This window comes from Leucopleurus acutus (genome assembly GCF_964270905.1).
Source record: "Leucopleurus acutus genome assembly, chromosome: 3".
Classification (NCBI taxonomy): domain Eukaryota; kingdom Metazoa; phylum Chordata; class Mammalia; order Artiodactyla; family Delphinidae; genus Leucopleurus; species Leucopleurus acutus.
Window position 1 is genome coordinate 6250805 of NC_139145.1, and position 21209 is coordinate 6272013.

A 21209-nucleotide genomic window follows, 5' to 3' on the forward strand; every position below is an offset into this window, starting at 1 on the left:
GATGCAGCTAACTCCGCTATTACCAAAGACAGAATTCTTTTGGTGGTTTTCCATTTACATGAGTTACATATGAGGCCATTAGTGTCTGTCTGCATTTTGCTTTCATTTTTTTCCACTCAGTGATCCTCCCAAGTCCGTGAACATAGAGCTTTTCCTCCTCCCCTCGTCCCAATTTGATATTTTCTTAATTGAAAAAAATTTTTAATTGTGCTAAAACACATATAACAAAAAGTTTATCATCTGGACCATTTTTAAGTGCACAGTTCAGTATTGTTAAGTATATTCACATTGTGGTGTAACCAATCTCCACAACTTTTTCATATTCCCCAAACAGAAACTCTCTCCCCATTAAACACTTAACTCCTCACCCCCTCCCCCAGCCTCTGGCACCCATCATTCTACTTCCTGTCTCTATAAATTTGACTCCTCTAGGGACCTCCTATAAGTGGAATCAGACAGTATCTTTTTGAGACTGGTTTATTTCACTGAGCATCATGTCCTCCAGATTTATCTGTATTGTATCTTCTCCTTTTTTTTTTTTTTGCGGTATGCGGGCCTCTCACTGTCGTGGCCTCTCCCGTTGCAGAGCACAGGCTCCGGACGCGCAGGCTCAGCGGCCATGGCTCACGGGCCCAGCCGCTCCGCAGCATGTGGGATCTTCCCGGACCGGGGCACGAACCCGCGTCCCCTGCATCGGCAGGCGGACTCTCAACCACTGCGCCACCAGGGAAGCCCTATCTTCTCCTTCTTTTAAACACTTATGTAATATTTCATAGTATGGAATCCTGAGGTTTCTGCTCCCCAGCATTGGACATCCAGGTTGCTTCCAGCTCTCACTGGAAGGGAGAGAGGGGGGAACTCCAAAGGGACATAAGGAAATATGGGGGAGTGATGGATATATATGTTCATTATCTTGATTGAGGTGATGATTTCCACCAGTAGGTACATATGTCAAATGCATTGAATCACACACTTTAGACATGCATGGTTTTTGCATGTCGTTCAATAAAGTCGTGTTGGTTTTGTTTTTGTTCTTTTTTTTTTTCAACTGTAATAGCCCGAGCTCCCCTTACACTCCCATCTGTATGCTTTATCCCTCCCAGTCCCGTGCAGGTAACCTATCAGATCCTGCTGCCTCACCCCGGCTTGCCTCTGGGGCTGGGCCTGCTCATTTCCCTCCTCAAACTTCCAGAGACCTGCTCCCCTCTCCTCCCTCAGTCCTTCTTGAAACCTCCCTGACCGAACCCCCAACACACACGCACACTAGGTGATGCTGGGGACCCCAGAGATCTCTTCCTGGTCTGACCCTCCCTGTCTGGTAGTGGGAGAGACTCAGCTCTCTAAGCTCCCTGGGGCCAGCCAGGGCTGAACAGAAGCTTTGAAGAAAGACCTAGGGTGGGGTGGGGCAGGGCTAGGGAGGGAGCTCTGCTTCCTTAGGGTGGGAGGAGTAGAAAAGGCCTCTTAAGGAGCGAATTGAATCTGACCCAGGTCTTAACTGGCCCAGTGAAGGGGGTGTGGGCACTTCCGGAAAAAGGCACCACCTATGTAAAGGCCTGGACTGCTGGGGGATGCTCTTGGGAACCCTAGCACCTGGGTGTGGGGTAGTGTAGGAGTTATAGGAGGGAGGGAGCAGATTCCAGGAGGTCGGGGACCCCACTGTCAGCCCCCAGGCAGCTGCAAAGCAACCCTCATGGCCCCACGGTTGGTTGCTTTACTGGGGGGCAGTAGGGGGCTGCATCACCAAGGGGTGGCGGTGTAGGCTGTGGTGAGGAGGGGTGGCCAGTGGGCTGCGGATTCTGGGGGACATGGCCTGGCTCACCCAGACCCCTTAGTCTGCCCGGGACAGGGTTGGGGGGTGGTATAGATGTTAAGAAAGCAAAGTTCAATCATGTGTGAGCTTCTGGGGCCCTGAAAAGGCTCTGGGACAGCTTAGGGGTGGTGGTGGTGTAGGACCTTGTTCCCTGGGAAACCTTGATAGGCAGAGACAGGCCTGTGAGCCCTGAGCTCACTGATGGGCAGAGCAACTCCCTCCCCACCCTGGAGAGCTTCTAGCTCCGACTCACTCCCTTGTTGGCTGCGTGACCTGACCTGCGTCCAGCTGCTCCTTGCTTTGAGCCTCTGGCTTCCGAGTTCTGAAACAAGGAGGCAGTGGACCTACACCATGGGGATCAAGCTAACCTTGCCCAATAAAGCAGGTGGTTTCTTTTCCTAGAAAGTTTGACCACCTGAGCCAGAGTCCTCCCATCCACCCACCTGTCCATGTGTCTGTTCTACCTGCTTTTTCGTCCACTTAGCAAACATTTAGTTGGTACTTACCATCGTCCTGGGCCCTGAGGATACAGCAGTGACTAAACAACATTCTTGCCTTCGTGAGGCTTATGTCTTGGGATGAGGCAGACAAACAAGTGAATAAGAAAACAGATCAAGTGGGGGGAGGGGGCTGAAGCAACGAAATAGGGTAAGAAGGTGGTGTACTATGGTGGCTTCTTTGGTAGTGATCTGAGAAGGCTTCCTGAGGAGGTAATACTGCACTGAGATGTGAATGATGAGACAGAGGTTGTGTGGGAGGACAGCACATGCAAAGGCCCTGAAGCAGGAATGAGCTTGGTGAATTGGAATCCCACCAAGCAGCCATTACAGTAAATTGAGCTAGTGTGGGGGAGGTGGGGGGGGGGATACTAACAGAGCCAGAGTGTGGAGGGCAGGAGTGTGTCTAAATATGAGGGGCTGAGTCGAGGCAGAGCCCTGGACTTGGGGCCCTCCTTAGGGTCCTTGAAGGTGGTTTCTTCTGGACTGGCTGCATCTCTGGTCATTAGCACCCCGCAGGGACCCTGCTCAGAGAGGCCAGAGTGGAGGAGCCAGGGCCCAGTGCAGGGGCGGCTGTGGTTATCTACAAATAACCCCCACTTAGTCCATCATGTGTTCCCTGCCTGGGCCTCCAGCGGAAGGAGTCAGGTGACCCCGGGCAGCAGGCGAGGCTGCAGGGGCCGGGTGAGTGTGCATGTGTGTGTCTGTTCTTCCCTGGGCAACCCAGACATCTGGCGTATGAATTGATTTCCTTCTTTCACAACCCGGGCAAGTCCTACACTTCCAGCTAGATTTAAAATAAAACCAACCTTTGTGCACAGCCCTGCTGTGCTGGGCAGTGCTGGGGCCTTTGGGGGTCCAGGGGAGCGACAGGGATCCTGTGCTCATTGCCCCCTCCACGTGTCAGCACAAAGCCCTGCTCTCTCGCGCGCTCTCTCTCTCTCTCTCTCTTCCCCAATCTGGGGATATTTTTAGCCACTAAGAAGGATTATCAGAGTCTGGCTCCCAGGTGGCAGGGGCAGGGCTGGGAGTGGGACCAAAGTGCCTTTAAGAAGCAGCGGGGCTGGGAGACCCGGCTGGGGAGAGGGGGCAGGGTGCGGTGAGGAGGACGAAGTCTCAGGCTGGTTAGGCTAGACCAGCCACCCATTTGGCGATCTCCAAGTGACTCCTCAGCAGCCCTGGGTGAGCCAGAGTGGGCTCATTCATTCGCTACAGCTTTAAGGAAAGGCTGCAGAGGCCGGGGTGGGTGTTGGGGGAGGGGCGGTGGGGTGTGTGTCCAGGAAGAACCCCTGGGAACCTGCGCAGACCAGCACCCTCCTTTCCAGACTGCTCCCCATGGCCCCCTCCTCTCTACTGCTCATAGTAACTGTGTTATACTTAGTGCTCGCTCCACCCCAGGCATTATTCCCAATCCCTTCCGTGTGGAGGCAGGGGGCATTGTTATTCCCATTTTACAGATGAGGGAACTGAAACACTGAGTGGCAAGGTCAATGACAAGGTCAATGATGGGTAAATGGCAGGAATCAAATCCACTGCAACAGCAGCATGGAGCATGTACAAACTGCTTAGCTTCCTGAGCCCCCACAACGGTGCAGTAAAGCAGAAGATCTGGCTGTACCCATTTTCCAGATGGGGCAGCTGAGGCCCAAGGAGGCAGAGTGTCACAGGGAATGAGCAGAGGAGCCGGGGTCCAAAAGAGGAAAAATGAAAGTTGAGGAGGAGTGCCTCCCTGACCCTCGTTTCTGCCTGCCCGTCGGGAGGAGGGCATCTGTCAGGGGCAGGAGTGGAAGAGAAGTTTGAACCTTGCTGGTCATGGATGCCTGGTTACAGCCGTACCTGAGCCCCTTCTGTGTGCCAGACACTGCCCATGTGTTCCACATGCAGGCTCACTGGCCTGCTCGACCACAACGCAAGGAAATGGGTGACTTCTCAAACCTCAGAGTCTCTTCTTTATCAAGAGGGTAAAGGGGGTGGGCAAACAGACACAGGTTACAGAAAGGGTAGGAGGTCCAAGGCCAAGACCTCTGCAGTTAGGTTGTGTCAGTCTGAAGCCCCCTTGGAAGGCTCGCAGGTTTGGAAAGTGCATTTCTGTTTTGCCCTTCTGACTTGAGGACCAGAAAGGACGATGCCTGCTTCAGCTGAGGGGACTGGGGTTTGAGGCTGGTCATGCTTCCTTCCTTTTCCACCCTCCCCCCTACCAAAAAGACTGCCTGGCCAGCTTCCAATGTCACAGTGAATGAGGCAGAGCTGGCAGAGGGTGCTTTACCTGGATCTGAAGTAGGGGCAATCGGGAGGTGCCTCCAGGAGGAAGTGGCAACTGAATTGGGTTTTGAAGGATGCATAGGAGTTTGCCAGACAGACATGAGGGCTGAGACCTTGCCAGCTTTCCCCACCATTTTATGTCCTCAGCACCCAGCATGGGACAATAAATATTAGATGGGCATTCTAGGCAGAGGACAGTATTTGTAAAGGCTGGGGTGTGTGAAATCATACAGTGTGTGTGATTGTATCAGAGTGTGTCAAACAGTGAATAGTGGGCTTTGAGGCTGGGGACATGGACAGAGGCCTGGGATTACGAGATGCCATCGCTCTTGTGTGTTCTCACTTGTCCCCAAAGCTCATCATGACATGCTAGCACCATGGCTGTGGTGGACCCGATCTTGGGTGGGGGGAAGAACATGGGGCTGGGGGCTTGGACCCCTGGGTTCTGGCTCCAGCTCTAGCTGGCTGGGGGCCTTCCCAGGATGCCCAGCCCACTTATATCTGCACTGGGCATCTGCACTGCCCACTTATATCTCTAGCTGGCTGGGGGTCTTCAGATGGGTGGGAGGGCCCCTCAGGAGAAGGCTATAGATGCCCTGTGGTGGGTGTGGCTCCTGCTAGGAGGCTGTAGAGAGTGAGGCCAGGAATTACGGGCTGGGTGTGTGCAGTTATGCCCCAGTGGGTGCATGGGATCAAGCAAAATTTGCCTGTTAGTGAAGTTGGTTTCTTTTTTTTTAAAACCATTTTTAAAAAATTGAAATATAGTCAATTTACAATGTTGTGTTAGTTTCAGGTGTACAGCACAGTGATTCAGTTATGTGTGTGTTTGTGTGTGCGTGTGTGTGTGTATATATATATATATTTTTTTCAGATTCTTTTCCATTATAGGTTATTACAAGATACTGAGTATAGTTCCCTGTGCTATACAGTAGGTCCTTGTTGTTTATCATTTTATACATGGTAGTGTGTATATGTTAATCCCAAACTCCTAATTTATCTCTTTTTAGAGCGATCAACCACCTGGGCAGAAGTTCCCCCATCCACCTGTCCAACTGTCTATTCTGTCCGGGCCTCCTGAGCCTTATGGGTCTAAACTAGCCACTGTCACACGCCTGTCTTTTTTTTTTGTTTGTTTTTAACATTTTTTTAAACTATCTATTTGCAGATGATATAATCTTCTTTTTTTTTCTTTATTTTTTTTGGCTGTGTCAGGTCTTAGTTGCGACACACGGGATCTTCGTTGAGGCACGCGGGATCTTTTCATTGCGGCCCAAGGGCTCTTGTGGCGTGCGCGCTTCTCTCTAGTTGTGGCATGTGGGCTCCAGAGCGCGTGGGCTTTGTAGTTTGCGGCTCGTGGGCTCTCTGGTTGAGGCGCCCAAGCTCAGTAGTTGTGGCACACGGGCTTAGTTGCCCCGTGGCATGTGGGAATCTTAGTTCCCTGACCAGGGATCAGACCCGCATCCCCTGCATTGGAAGGCGGATTCTTTACCACTGGACCACCAGGGAAGTCCCCACACACCTGTCTTAAAGAAAAATGCACAACAGGAGCGCTGTGAGTTTACGTTTTGTTGGGTCTTTACTGGGGACTATAGCCCTGAAGAAGGCCACTCAGTAGCTCTAGGGAACTGCTCCAAAGAGGTACGGGAGGAGCCCGGATATATACAGGGGTTTTTGCAACAAAGACCAGGTAGTCAGAACATCAGAAGATTACTGTTAATTAAAAGAAAACCAGATAGCTCAAGTTAAGGAATTCTGGGCTTTTCTCTGTATGGGAAGATGCAAGAATCTGGGCTTACTGAATTCATTTCTTTGATATGCACCTCAGCTGTCTGGGCCAGTAATCTGTGCTTTCTTATCCTGAGTTTCGTAGGGGTGCACTGTCGTGGGTGGGTGTAGCTAGATGGCAGGCATCCTGTTTCCATCCTGAGTTCCCTCAGGACTCACCGTGGGGGGAAGGGGGACAGCAGCTGTAATGTGGCTTGTTGGCTGCAACATCCTTTGCTTACTGATATAGCAGGCAGTATTTTTTCATTGACACATCCCCCCGACTTGTCTTGTCCAACACCAAACCCACCTCCTGCCCCCAAAGCCATTCACCATCCTGGTTCACCCAGTTCCTCAGACTCTTGAGAATGTTTCTTTTTCTGTATTTGACTTGTGATATTGTGATTTATAATGAGAAGTAGATATTTGGCCTTCCTCGGTTCCTGGCACAGAGCTTTTAAAACCCTGAGAATTTCCTAAGTGATAAGAGGAATAAAGGTGCCTTTTGTCATGTTAATGAGGCGACTTTTGGAAAGCCCCCCACTCAGGTCACCTAAGGATGGGACTGGTTGCCAGGGGAACCAACCTCTTGATGAAGGGGTTGGAACTTTCATTCCCACCCCTGGACCTCCAGTGGCCAAGGATTTAATTACTGCGACTATGTAATGAAGCCACCATAAAAACCCTTAAGGATGGGGGTTCGGAAAGCTTCCAGGTTGATGAACGCGAGATTTGTGGAGACGTGCAGGGACTGGTGCATCTGGGGAGGGCGTGGGAGCTCCGCCCCCTTCCCCATACCTTGCCCTATGATTCTTTCCATCTGACTATTCCTGAGTTATATATCCTTTTATAATAAATCGGTCATCTAGGAAGTAAACTGTTTGTGTCCCGTGAGCTGCTGTAGAAAATTAATCAAACCAAGGAGGGCTCGTGGGGACCTCCATCTATGGCCAGTTGGTCAGAAGCTTGGCGTTTGAAGTGGGATGGGTACAGCCTTGTGCGACTGAGCCCTCAACCGGTGCATCTCCAGGTAGATGGTGTCAGAGTTGAGTTGAATTGTAGGATACACAGCTGGTGTCAGAGGTGATGTGGGGAAAAAAACCCACCTGTCGGAATTGAAATCAGAATCATCGACTTTTTTTTTTTTACGTATTTTATTGAAGTATAGTTGCTTTACAATGTTGTGTCAATTTCTGCTGTACAGCAAAGTGATCCAGTTATATATATATACACACACATTCTTTTTCTTATTCTCTTCCATTATGGTTTATCACAGGACATTGAGTATAGTTCCCTGTGCTATACAGTAGCACCTTGTTGTTTATCCATTCTATATGTAATAGTTTGTATCTGCTAACCCCAAACTCCCACTCCATCCCTTCCCCACCCCACCTCCCCTTGGCAACCACAAGCCTGTTCTCTATGTCTGTGAGTCTGTTTCATAGATGAGTTCATTTGTGTCATATTTTAGCAGAATCATAGACTTTTTCAAGGCAAACATTTTTTTTTTTGAGGGATAGGAGTTTATTAATTAATTTATTTTTGCTGTGTTGGGTCTTCGTTTCTGTGCGAGGGCTTTCTCTAGTTGTGGCAAGCGGGGGCCACTCTTCATCGCCGTGCGCGGGCCTCTCACGTTGCGGAGCACAGGCTCCAGACGCGCAGGCTCAGTAGTTGTGGCTCACGGGCCTAGTTGCTCCGCGGCATGTGGGATCCTCCCAGACCAGGGCTCGAACCCGTGTCCCCTGCATTAGCAGGCAGATTCTCAACCACTGTGCCACCAGGGAAGCCCCAAGGCAGACATTTTAATCTGCACAGAGAAAGGGCCCACAATATAGATGCACAACTCAGTGAATTTTCTCAATAATAATGCACCCTTAATGGTGTCCACATCCTAATCCTGGAACCTGGGGATACGCTACCTAACGTGGCAAAGGGAAAGTGAGGTTGCAGATGGAATTAAGGTTGCTAATCGGCTGACCTTGAGATGGGGGGAACGATCTTGGATTATCTCGGTGGGCCCCCATTCTGGCCTCGAAGGCCACTTCCTGTATGGCAACCAAACCAACCCCCCCGCTTGCCATCTCACCTAAAATAAAAACACGGGCCATAGAACTCCCAGACTGCACGAAATGGAGTGTAAAATGGTACAGCCGCCCCAGAGCACAGTTGCTTATGAAGGAAAACGTTTATGCAGAATGACCCAGCAATTCCACTCCTCCGGATGGACCCAGGAGACAGGAAAACTTCTGTTCACACAAGACTCGGATGTGAATGCTCTGAACAGCTTTGCTCATAATTCCCCAACGCTGAATGCATCCCAAATACCCATCAACAAGCAAGTGATAACCAATCGTGGTATATTCATTTGGTACCAAAGATTAGGGAATAAGAAAAAAAGAAGCTCGGGACTTCCCTGGTGGTCCAGTGGTTAAGAATCCACCTTCCAATGCAGGGGTCACGGGTTCGATCCCTGTTCGGGGAACTAAGATCCCACATGCTGCGGGGCAACTAAACCCGCATGCCACAACTACTGAGCCCCAGCGTGTGCGCTCTAGAGCCCACACGCCACAACCAGAGAGAAGCCTGCATGCCGCAACTAAGACCCGGCGCAGCCAAATAAATAAATTTTTTTTTTTTTTAAAAAAGAAGGAAGCTACTGATCTTGGAACAATAGGGATGAATCTCGAAAATATTACACAAGTGAAAGAAGCTAGACACAAAGACGGGGTTTGTGATTCCATTTATATGAAGTTCTGGAACAGACAAAAGTAATCCCTGATGGAAAAAAAAAAACGGGAGCAGACGTTACCTTTGGACAGTAGAGATGGAGGCTGACTGGGAAGGGGCCCGAGAGAGAACCTTGTGGAGGGATGGGAGTGTTTGTGGCCGGAGGTTGGTTTACACAGGTGCGTGTATTTGTCAAAACTCAGCAACTGTACAGTTAACATGAATGCATTTTGCTCTAGTAAATTTTACCTTGAAAAAAAAAACACATTCGTCAATATCGAGCTCTCATTAATGATCTGCACGCTGAAAATATGTAGGGGTGATGTGACTTGATGTCTGCTGCTTTTTAAATTTTTTTTCTTGAAATATAGTTGGTGTACAATGTTGTGTTAGTTTCAGGTGTACAGCAAAGTAATTCAGTTATGTATATACACATACATATATTTATTTTTTAGATTCTTTTCCATTATACGTTATTACAAGATATCGAGTATAGTTCCCTGTGCTATACAGTAGGTCCTTGTTGATTATCTATTTTGTATATAATAGTGTGTATATTTTAATCCTAAACTCCTTATTTATCCCTCCCCCCACCCCAGCTGCTTATTTTGAAACGCACCGAGAAATGCACTGGTGGGTGGATAGAGGGATGGATGGATACATGGGCAGATGTGTGATGAAGCAATAGACCAAAACGTGAATGGCAGAGTCTGGTGGTGGGTATATAGATGTTCACTGTAAATTCACCTTTTCTGTGGGTTTGAAATTTTTCATCATAAAATGTTGGAGGAAGTCATCCACATTCCACAGGTCCTGCAGGACCTGCCCCGTCCCCTGCCCCCGCTCTCCCCTTGCTCACTCTGCTCCAGACACACAGGAATCCTCACTGGTCCTCCAACACTCAGTTTTACTCAATCCTGCCTCAGGGCCTTTGTACCTGCTGCTCATTTCTCTGCAAAGCCCCTCCCAGCCCCCTTTGCAGCACCACTACCTTCTTCTGCACAAACCCAGGCCCTCCTCACCTCTAGGTCTCAGCTCAGAGGGTGTATGAGCTGAGACCTAGCTCAGACCTTCCTTGATAAATCGCACCACCCTGTTTCTTTTCTACCAGGCCCATCGCACTGTGTTATTTATTTAGGAATCCGGTTACTTGTGTATTGGTTGCCTCCCCCTGCTGGGCTGTGAGCTTCATGGTGACAGGAATGTGTCTGCTCTGTTCCCTGCTTGTGTCCCCAACATCCAGCCCCAGGCTGGCATGGACAAGCCACTCAGAGGATATCTCGTGGATGGATGGATGGATGAGTGGATGGGTGGGTGGATGAACAGATGGATGGACAGATGGCTGTACGCATAGATGTACAGGTGGGCAGGCAGAGGGCTGGCTGGATGAGCAGATGAATAGGTGGATGGATGGACGGATGGATGGATGAGTAGATGGACAGTGGGTGGGTGGATGGATGGATGGACAGACAGGTAGACAGACAGGCAGATGGATGGATGGATAGGCGGATGGATGGATGGGAAGATGGACAGGTAGGTGGGTGGGTGGATAGATGGCAGCCTGGCTGGCTGGCTGGGTAGGTGTACAGGTGGGCAAGCAGACGGTATGGCTGAATGGATGAACAGATGAATAGCTGGACTGATGAACAGATGAGTAGATGGACAATGGGTGGGCGGGTGGATGGATGGACAAACAAATGAATGAACAAACTTTGCAAGTGGGCACCAGTGTGGGGTTGGGGCACTTAGTCTTAAATCTTGGGAACAGGAGAAGCTATGTGGGCTCATGAGGACAGCTGGGCCCCACTGCAGCTCCCCAGCAGCCCTTGGTGGAAAGTTGGCCCACCTCGGCCACTGCTTCAGTATCTGGCAGCGAGCTCGATCACGCAGTAGGCTGTCTCGCCCAGCTGCAGCCGGGCTCGTGGGATAGCGAGCGGGAGAGCCGACATTCACACCTCAAGGGGAGTCCGTGTGCGGACGGTCGGCCGGGGAGAGAATTGTGGATTTCCTTAAATCCTTCATCTTTGGGCTGTATCAGAGGCACCTTCCCACAGTGGCAGAAAACCTTCCCGGACATTTTGAGAACTCAAGTTCGTGACCCCGAGCGGCCACTCCCTTGATTCTGGCCAACGTTCTCTTGTCTGTAGAGTACAGAATAATAACTCCTGTCATGAGCTATATTTAAGGGTCAGTAAGCACTGGGCTAAGCACTTCGTGTGCCGTAGCAGGCTGGGCTGACAGGTGGGTATTACTGTCCCTATCTTACAGATGAACTTGAGATTCAGAGAGGTCAGGTCATTTGCCTGAGGACACCCAGCCCAAGTCTATCCTGAACACTGGCTCTAATAAACTTCAGGTTGCTAGGCGCTGGGGGGTGTGAGGGCGAGGTGCTGGGCCCTCCCACTCTACCTGTCCTGTGTGCAGAGTTCTCCATTAACTGGACCCTGTGTCCACAGTATGTGGTCCAGCCTGAATGAGTGGCTATGGCAGGAGAGGTTCTGGCTACCACCCAACAACTCATGGGCTGTACTGGAGGACCGCGATGGCCTGGTCTACGCCCACCCCCGGGACATGCTGATGGCCCTGCCCCTGGCTCTGGCCCTGGTGGCCGTGCGCTTCACCTTCGAGAGGTGAGTGTCCGCCGTGCCCTGGCAGGTTGACCCCGTCATCGCTCGTGTGTGCGCAGCACCCGCCCTGTGCTCTCCCATCTGTGTGATTTCATCCTCATGTGTCCCCGGACGGAGCCTGGCTTTGAGTCAGAGTGCTTTTCTGGGCTTCATCCTGCCCCCAGCTGCCGCCACCCCCACTCCGATGGTCTTGGATGCCTGGAATGCTGGCGGCAGCTCAGGTCTGGGTGTGCTAGCATCTTCAGAAAACAAGTGGGGGCCCTGGAGGGGATGTGCCTGCTTGGCTGACCTAGGATGGGTCTGCAGAGGCCAGTGAGTCAGCGAAGGAACTCCTGCCCACTCCCTCCTCCCTCTGCCCTGTACGGGCACCTCTCCCCCATCCCCACCTCCTGTCCTCTCCCTTACCACCTTTTCCTCCCGCTCCCCTTTCTAGCCAAAGGAAGGGGCATAGGCACTCCAGCCCCCGCCCCCGCTTTGGGGCCCCCCCCTCCACTCACCCCCAGCCTCCTGCAGCCTGGCACCCGGCCCCCGAGTGTATGCCGCCTGCCCAGGTTCCCAGCGCCCTCCTGGCTGCCAGACCCCGTGGATTTTTAGTCATTTCTCATGTGACCCAAACGCTGCCCCTAACTGGAGTTCCTCCTCCTTCTCTGGCTGTCCAGCTCTTGGGTCCCTTCCCTCTGACCTAGGTGGTCCCACCCTTTTCTACCTGACTAATGCGGCCACAGCTCCCAGACCTGCCTTGCCCCCATGGCCTACCCCCACCGGGCCTGCCCCCGCTTCCCCCGGCTTCCTCCTCCATGCCTGAGGGCCCCTCCCCCTCCCCTTCCTCCAGGTCCCCCACCTTCTTTGCGACCCTCTGGCCTTTGCACTCACTCCCCTGCAGTTCCTTCAAGGCTGGGTTCCAGGGAAGCCTGCCCTGACCCTCTCCCCACAAAGCCCTTAACCCCCTCTGGCCCTCACTTCGGGTCCTTCCCTCTATCCCACTCTCTGACCACAGGGGCGTGCGAGCGTTCTACACTTTGCTTTGACTCTCCCACTCACGAGGAGCTTCCTAGGGTCTGGGCTCCCAGGACACAGGCTGGACGTGGGGAACCCAGGGCATGCCCACTGACACTGCATTTACCAGACACACTTTGGGTTCTTCCTCTGTGCCACCCATGGCTCTGAGCAGTTTGTTTGTCTTAACTCAGCCCTCACCCAGTGAGGTGGTACTGTTATTATCCCCATTTTACAGAAGAGGAAATGGAGGCACAGAGAGGTCGAATGACCTGCCTGAGGTCACACAGCAGGTAGTTCAGCGAGGAGCGAGGCTTTGCCTGAGGGATTCTGGGAGGCCCAATTCAGCCAGGCCTTGAAGGCTGGGTCTATTTTCCCACCTATTTAACCAGTGGCTCCAGCTGAGGTGGCAGTGTTAACTCCTCCCAAAGGCATCCCCCCTTGCCTTTCTAAAGGGCAACGGGGTTGGAAGTAGCTTTTCTGGGGTCAAACAAAGGCAGAGGTTTTCCCTGTTAAGGGAAAATGAATCCTGGGTTTGCCATTCACTTGCTGTGTCACCTTGAGCGTGTTTCTGGCCTCTCTGAGCCTCAGTTTGCCCATCAGGACAATGGGGACAATAATAGTGTTAAGTGAGCCAGCACACGAGGTGGACTTGGACACATGCTTGGCAGATCCTAAGTGTTCAGTAAATGGCAGTCATGTCCCAACCCCACCCCCGCCTGCCCCCCACAATTGAGTCTGGAATAACTTCCTTGCTGGGCTGCTCTGAGCCTCAGTTTCCCCCAATGAAAGGTGATATTAGGATGGTGGACATGCAGTTTGGTCCCGACCCCTGGTCTTGTGGGCCCCTCTGTGGGCAATGTGGTAACTGACTCACCAGGGTCCCGGCTCCTCCAAGTGTGCACAAGGGGTGGGGGGGGGGGATGCTGGGTGGAGGGAGGCCTGAGAAGAAGCAGACGGAGGACCCAGGCCATCATGAGACAGGCATCGAGGGGACTCTCATCCCTGGTTTGGGATGGAGTGAAGGTGCCTGGGTACCACCAAAGTTGTTCATCCCCCACCTTGAAGACCAATCCAGCTTCCTCTCTGGGCGCAGTGCAACAGCCAGGCTTCCACCTCCAGGGTCCTACAATGCGGCCCAGTGAGCCCCCGTTTCCCCACCTGGACTGACAAGCTGTGTCTCCCCTACACCCAGATTCATAGGCCTGCCCCTGAGCCGGTGGCTGGGTGTGCGGAACCAGACCAGGAGGCCGGTGAAGCCCAATGCCACGCTGGAGAAACACTTCCTTATGGAAGGGCCGAGACCCACAGAGGTGAGATCCCCGACCCCCTCCTCCCTCCCCATTGGCCTGCTTGGGTCCCCTGGGGGAGGTTCTAGAGGGGGTGTTTGTGAGCAGAGCTGGGTTTTTATAAGGCCTCTTTTTGGGGAGACCCCCACCCTGTGAAACCCCCTACTCCCCCATCTCCAAAGGTAGAGCACCCCACAGGCGAGGTCTGGGGCTATAGGGGAGGGGGGGAGCAGAGCTGGGTCCTGCTTGTCCTGGGACAGGGGCAGGAGGCCACCTCTGTGACCCTGGCCCCCATCACTCCCTCCCCAGCCCCAGATGAGCCTCCTGGCGACCCAGTGTGGGCTCACCCTGCGACAGACCCAACACTGGTTCCGGAGACGCCGGAACCAGGACCGGCCCTGCCTGACCAAGAAGTTCTGTGAGGCCAGGTAAGCCCAGGGTGGGGCCGGGAAGGGGGAGTCTGGGGGTGCGGCGGGGGGCCTGGTCCTTTGGCAGCTGCCTCAGGGGCTCCCTCCCCGCCTGCAGCTGGAGGTTCGCCTTCTATCTGTGCTCCTTCATCGGTGGAATCTCGGTTCTTTACCACGTGAGTGTACCTGACAGCTCACCTGCCCTATCCCTCAAGCACCTCGTATGCGCTGGGCCTGGATTGGACTGGGAAGGGGTGTGTGGGGTTCGGGCAGAGGGGGAAGCATGTGCCAAGGCACAGAGAGGGAGGGTGGAGGGAATGAGGCCAGGTCGTGGTGAATGTTCACTCCATGGGTGCCTACTGAGAGGACCTACTGTGTGTCGGGGCTGGGGATTCTGAATCAGCCCCTGGTCTACAGTGAGAGCAGAGTTGCAACCAGGCAGGAGACAGCCGGCCTGAGTGACAGCAGCACGTCAAGGGCCAGGGAGGCCTGAGGAGGCCCCAGGCCTGGGGTTGGGGGGTTGGGGGGGCTGGGTTCTAACCTCTGGACAACTTCAGACTCCCGTGTCCCCGCAGGAATCGTGGCTGTGGACGCCGGTAATGTGCTGGGACAGTTACCCACAGCAGGTGAGTGGGAGGGGTGGTGTTTGGAGGCTAGTGGGAGGATCAGGGCAGAGTTCCTGTGGCCACAGGCAAGAGCGCCAAAGCTGGACATCACACCATCATTCCCCCCCCGAATCCCACTCTATTCTTCGGCTCCCGTGTGGAATGGAGAGGGGCCAGGAGTCAGGACACCCTGGAAGCAGGAGCTGCCACAAAACCACTGCCCTTGATTACCTCTAAGGATGGGGAGCTCATGCCTTCCTCACTCATTGGGATTCATGTGTCATGGGTTTGAGCAAATGGGGAGGGCCCTACCCCATGCCCCATGTCCCGTGGGAACCTCCGCTCCCCACAGCTAACCCTGCACTCCCTGCCACAGCCCCTGAAGCCGGCCCTGTACCACTGGTATCTCCTGGAGCTGAGTTTCTACGTCTCTCTGCTGATCACGCTGCCCTTCGACACCAAGCGCAAGGTGAGGCCAGGCCAAGAGTCTGGCCTGGGGCGGTCGTGACCCAGTTCCAGGAGGAGAGGGGTGGCCTCACCCCACTCCCAGAGACCCTTGGTGTCTCAGGCAGGAGGCCTAGGGTCCACATGCCAAGCAACCCCCTGGGAGGGCCTGCTCCCAGCCCTGCGGGGTGGGGCCGCTCCGGCCCCCCAGCCTCATCCCGGCTATGACCCTCCGTCTCCCGCAGGATTTCAAGGAGCAGGTGGCACATCACTTTGTGACCATCACCCTGATCGTCTTCTCCTACAGCACGAATCTGCTGCGCATCGGCTCTCTGGTGCTGCTATTGCACGACTCCTCCGACTACCTGCTGGAGGTGCGCCTGGCGCAGCCCGACCCCTCCCAGCCCCCCGCCCTCCCAGGTGCCCCTGGTGTTGAGGCCCACCCCCTGTCAGTCTTCCTGGGAGGTGAGGCCCAACCCCCATCATCCGCAGACCACGCACCCCAACTCACTTGGCCCAGGCAGAGGCACCTTTTCCCTGGGAAGAGGCCCCGCCCTTCCTCGGCCCCGCCCCGCCCTTCCCGCGTGCTTCCGCCGCAGCCCCACCCCCAGGTCTATTTCTCTCTGCTGTCCCCTCCAGGCCTGTAAGTTGTTCAACTACACGCACTGGCGGCGCGTGTGCGACGCTCTCTTCATCATCTTCTCGTTGGTCTTCTTCTACACTCGCCTCGTGCTCTTCCCCACCCAGTGAGTCAGCCCTCCTGCCGGGGGTTGGGGAGGTGGGGGGCGGCGGTAAGGCGGAGATCCAAGCCCGCCTCACCCTTCGTTCCTCGGTTCCCGGGTTCCCCGATCCAGATAGCTGGGGTGTGGGCTGGGAGGTTTCCAGGAGGAGGCAAGGAAGGGTGTCCCCGGCACAGGGCGCAGCATATGCAAAGGCCCAGAGGTAGGAGAAACAGAAAACTGGGCTTAGTCATCACCCCCTGCCGCGTGCCTGGAACATGGGTTGGGAGACAGCGTCGGGCCCCACGCGCTAAAGTCTTTGCCCGGCAATTTGATGAGCCTGTTGCAACAAGCAGAGGGAACAACGTGAAGGTCCCTGCTCACCTGGAGCTGACACTGGCAGGTGGGGAAATATAATAAGGCAAACAAGTAGACTGCAGAATATGTGAGGCAGTGATCGTGCTAAAGAGAAAAAAAGTTGCGAAGGTCACAGGAACTGTGTGGATAGCTGGAAATAGGGTGGTCGGAGAAGGCCTCACTGACAGCGTTCAGATAGAGACTGCAGGGAGGTGAGGGAGAAAACTACTGATCACAGTGGGAAGAGCACCTGCAAAGGCCCTGAGGCAGGACCGTGCCCAGCATGTCGCAGGAACAAAGAGGAGGCCCGTGTGGCAGGACCAGAGTGAGCAAGAGGGAGAGAGCGAGGGGAGAGCACAGAGCCGACGGGAGAGAGTATGCAAGGTCTTATGGGCCTTGGGGAGAAGTTGGGCTTTTATCCCAAGCCAGGTGGGAGCCCTGGAGGGTTCTGAGCAGAGGATGGGGGGAACCTGACTCGAGTACTCACAGGCTCCCTCTGGTGGCTCCGGGGGGAATAGCTGGTAAGAGGTTGGAGCAGGAGCTGGGGGACCAGGGAGGAGGCGACAGCACTGGTCCAGGTGGGCAATGTTGGGGCTCGACCAATGCATTCGAGAGAAGTGGGTGGACTCGGGGATGACTCAAGGGTCATGAGATGGGAACGGGCTCAGAGTTACTGCTTGAGGATCAGGCGCTTAGCTCTGGCTGCGCCGGGTTTGAGGGGTCTGTCTGCAACATGCCCCTCAGGCACCACCACCGAAAAGTGGAGGAAGCAGTCGACACCAGCCTGGGGTTCTGGGAGAGACGTCCATGTCCAGTGTTTGCAGTCGCGAGACTGGACAGGGTCACCGAAGACCAGGTGTGGACAGAGAGGCCCAGTCCTGGGGCCCCCTGATGTTTGCAGGTCGGGGGAGCCTGCAGAGGAGATGGAGAGGGAGAAGCCATGAAGTGGGCGCATGGGAGTGTGGGTCCCTGCAGGCACGTGAGGAAAGAACATGAGGAGGAGGGAGGCCAGCTGGGTGCCTGCTGTCTGATCAAGGCGGGTCACTGATGACCCTACAGCTGATCTGGGTGAAGGTGGTAGTGGGAGGGAAGGGGGAGGGATCTGAGAAGGTGTGAAAGGACCACCCAGGAGAGCTGCTGGGACACTAAGCACCCCCTTGGGGTTTACAGTCACGACCGGCCAGTTGTCCAGCGTGCTCATTCTTTGAATTTAACATAACCAGGTGAGGGGGGGGGGTACTTAAATGCCCAGCTGAAGGGCACAGGTATCATTCTTTGGGGGTGGGTAATGGGGAGCTATAGAAGGTTCTGGAGCAGGGAAGGTCACGCAAGTTAGAGATTCCTAGGACTGGGGGCAACAGCAGCCAGTGAACCCCTGCCTCTCTCCCTCCTGCCCACCCACCGTAGGATCCTCTATACCACGTACTACGAGTCCATTGCCAACTCGGGCCCCTTCTTCGGCTACTACTTTTTCAACGTGCTTCTGATGACGCTACAGCTGCTGCACGTGTTCTGGTCTTGCCTTATCCTTCGCATGATCTACAGCTTCATAAAGAAAGGCCAGGTAGGCGGTCCAATGGTTAAGGCTCCCCACCTTGTCAATGCAGGGGGTGTGGGTTCGATCCCTGGTCGGGGAACTAAGATCCCACATGCCGTGCACGTAGCCCAAAACTTTTTATAAATAAAATAAATAAATAAGTAAATACATATAAAATAATCTTTTAAAAAGAAAGAAAAAGAAAGACCAGGTAGGGCCGGGCAGGGTTGGCTAGCTTGTGCCTGCCCGGAGCCCCCAGCCCAGCCCAGCACCGCCCCGAGCCTCCTCCCTCCTCCCTGTTCCCCAGATGGAGAAGGATGTTCGCAGCGACGTGGAAGAGTCGGACTCCAGCGATGGGGAGGCAGCCCAGGAGTACCCGCAGCTGAAGAACAGGGCGGCTCACCGGCCCGGAGCAGCCCCCACCGATGGCCCTCGGAGCCGGGCAGCCAGGCGGATGGCCAACGGGCACACGCCAGCCACGTAGCCGGCCGAGGACTGACCACAGGGGCTGCCCCAGCACCCGGCAGCTCGGATTCGTGGGGCGGCTGGACTGGGGACCCTTGGGCCGATTCTGTGGAGACAGGGAGGGCCCCACCCCAGGGGCAGATGATCTGTCTCCAGCCCCTTCCTTCTGCCCACCCTCCCGCCTTCCCTCAGGCAAATGGACAGAGCTGCGGCCGGGGGAGAGAGGGGTACAGGCAGCCCGGCAACTGTGAAGAGCCCCAGGCTGAAAGGGGGTCCAATAAAACTTGACCGGAGCCAACTTCTCTGCCTGAGAGCTTGTGTCCCTGTCACAGCTCCTCGTCCATCCCCAGAGGCCCCAAGGCAGCCAGGACTTACATACCTCACCAATGGGGCACTCACTGCCACCCCAAGACACAGGCCCACCCCCAGGGGACCCAGACAGTGAGCAGCGCGTGGGGACCCCCTGGGGTGAGTCCCCGACTCCCAGCAGAGCCTCAGCCAAGCTACCTCCTTCTACCCCAGGGCAGCCCTTGGTCAGCTACTCACAGACCTTGCGTACAGATGAGCAGGTGCTGGGCTCAGACAGGTGGAGTCCTTTGCCCAAAGTCACACAGGTCCAAACAGAAGGGCGAAGGGGAGACTCACACCTGTTCCTGCAGCCCCTGCTCAAGCCTGGCAGATCCCCGTCCTCAGGGTCCCCAGGACCTCCCTGGAGACAGTGAAATAGGACTTCGTGGGAGGGCAACTTCCTGCAGCCTTCCCAAGGGTTCAGCCGGCTGATTTCACTGTCTCCTCAGGAGCTCTGCAGGAGGGTGCCCCCCCACACACACCCCAGAAATCACTGCCACAAGGTCCCATGCAGGGCCAGAATGTGCTGCCTTCAGGGGAACACCAGAGACAGGAGTCGGAGAAGCGAGAGAAAGGGTGGGGGGACGGGTCTCACCTTCTGTGCTTCTCAACAGAGGAGAGGATGGGAGCGGGGAGAGATGGCAGAGAGGAGAAAGGTCCCTGCTGTGTCTCCACTGAGAAACAAGGATGGAGGGAGAGGAAGGTGTTACATGTGATCCAGCAATCCCACTCCTGGGCATATATCTGGACAAGACTATAACTCAAAGATACATGCACCCCCCCCCCCATGTTCATAGCAGCACTATTCACAATACCAAGACGTGGAAACAACCTAAATGTCCATCCACAGATGAATGGATAAAGATGCGGCACATATATACAATGGAATGTTACTCAGTCATAAAAAAGAAGGAATAATGCCATTTGCAGCCATGTGGATGGACCTAGAGGTCATCATACGAAGTGAAGTAACTAAGAAAAAGACAAATATCATACAATATCACTTACATGTAGAATCTAAAAACAAGGATAGACATGAACTTATCTACAAAACAGTAAGAGACCACAGACATAGAAAAACAAACCTATCGTTACCAAAGGTGGGGGGAGGGATAAATTAGGAGTTTGGGATTGGCAGATGCAAGCTATTCTATATAGAATGGGTAAACAACAAGGTCCTACTGTATAGCACAGGGAACTGTATTCAATATCCTGTGATAAACCATAATGGAAAAGAATATGAAAAAGAATGTATATGTATGTATAACTGAATCACTTGGCTGTACAACAGAAATTAACACGACATTGTAACTCAACCATACTTCAATAAAATAAAAATGTTTTAAAAAGAGGCAGGTGTTAGAATCACTGGAAAGAGGGACTGGAAAGATGAGAGAGGAGGGAACCATTAGAAGAGCTGAGATGTCATGGGAAGTAGGAAACAAACAGGAAAAGAGAAGGGACAGTGGGGGAGGTGGAAGAAAAGGCGGCATTGGAGAGACACCGGAGATGAGAGGGGAGAGAGCAGACTAGGAGCTTGGAGGATGTGATGTCAGAAGATGGTGAGACCTGGAGGGAAGAAAGGGAGAGGAAAGAAGAGAGAGAAACGGGAAAAGAAGAGGAGAATACCGAGGTGTGAAGGGGTTCTCAGACAGAAATGTGAAAGAAGAAATGTGAAGAGGGGGAGAAGTAGATCCTAGGAGGAGGAGCGAGGGATGAAAAGATGAGCAGGTGGTCCACAGGAGGGAGATGCGAATGGCTTGGAAGCAGATAAAAAGATGCTCAGTCTCACTCCATCTGAGCGAAGCGCAAATTAAACCTACAATGAAATGCCAATTCTCCCTGGCTATCCCCGGCAAAAATACAGAGTGACAGCGTCCTCTGTCGGTGAGATTTGCAGGGAAAACGCCTCTGTCCTGGAACACGCCCCTCCCACCACCACCACCCTATCCTCTTTATCCCTAAAAATACGTCTACATCTTCCTAGTACACCTACAACTCAGTAGAAGGACAACCGACCTAAAAATAGGAGCAAAAACCACCATGGACACTTACAGAAGAGAAGATACTTATGGCCAATAAACGTATGAAGACATACTCAAATCTCAGTGATAATCAGGAAAATGCAAAGCAAGGTGGTGAGATACCACTTTAAGCCCATTCAACTGGCAAAAATAAACTGGCCAGGGAATTCCCTGGAGGTCCACTGGTTAGGACTCCACGCTTCCACTGCAAGGGGCACGGGTTTGATCACTGGTCGAGGAACCCCGTATGCCACGTGGGGTGGCCAAAAAATAATAATAATAATTTTTAAAAAATAATAAATTGGCCAAAGCAAGTATTGGAGAAGATGGG

The 21209-nt window shown here is 53.6% G+C and overlaps 2 protein-coding genes across 13 annotated transcripts in view; both read left to right on the forward strand.

Moving 5' to 3' along the window:
• CERS4 (ceramide synthase 4) overlaps window positions 1-20152 on the forward strand; it is a 31935-nt gene extending 11783 nt beyond the window's left edge. For 3 of the 5 annotated variants that reach the window (XM_082837098.1, XM_082837097.1, XM_082837101.1), the window contains exons 2-11: window positions 11517-11690; window positions 13879-13996; window positions 14282-14400; window positions 14498-14555; window positions 14955-15005; window positions 15361-15453; window positions 15674-15802; window positions 16068-16174; window positions 17912-18068; window positions 18349-20152. In XM_082837098.1, the coding sequence (XP_082693224.1) occupies window positions 11518-11690; window positions 13879-13996; window positions 14282-14400; window positions 14498-14555; window positions 14955-15005; window positions 15361-15453; window positions 15674-15802; window positions 16068-16174; window positions 17912-18068; window positions 18349-18525 (1182 nt within the window). In that variant the 5' untranslated portion in view covers window position 11517 and the 3' untranslated portion in view covers window positions 18526-20152. Of the gene's footprint in view, window positions 1-11328; window positions 11417-11516; window positions 11691-13878; window positions 13997-14281; window positions 14401-14497; window positions 14556-14954; window positions 15006-15360; window positions 15454-15673; window positions 15803-16067; window positions 16175-17911; window positions 18069-18348 lie in introns of all 5 variants that reach the window. The other 2 variants (XM_082837100.1, XM_082837099.1) reach the window with 1 other exon arrangement.
• The window catches only part of HNRNPM (heterogeneous nuclear ribonucleoprotein M), a 175560-nt gene continuing 166309 nt past the window's right edge, over window positions 11959-21209 (forward strand). For all 8 annotated transcript variants that reach the window (XM_082837065.1, XM_082837070.1, XM_082837073.1 and 5 more), the window contains exon 1: window positions 11959-11963. The gene's annotated coding sequence lies outside the window, so the exon portion shown is untranslated. The remainder of the gene's footprint in view (window positions 11964-21209) is intronic.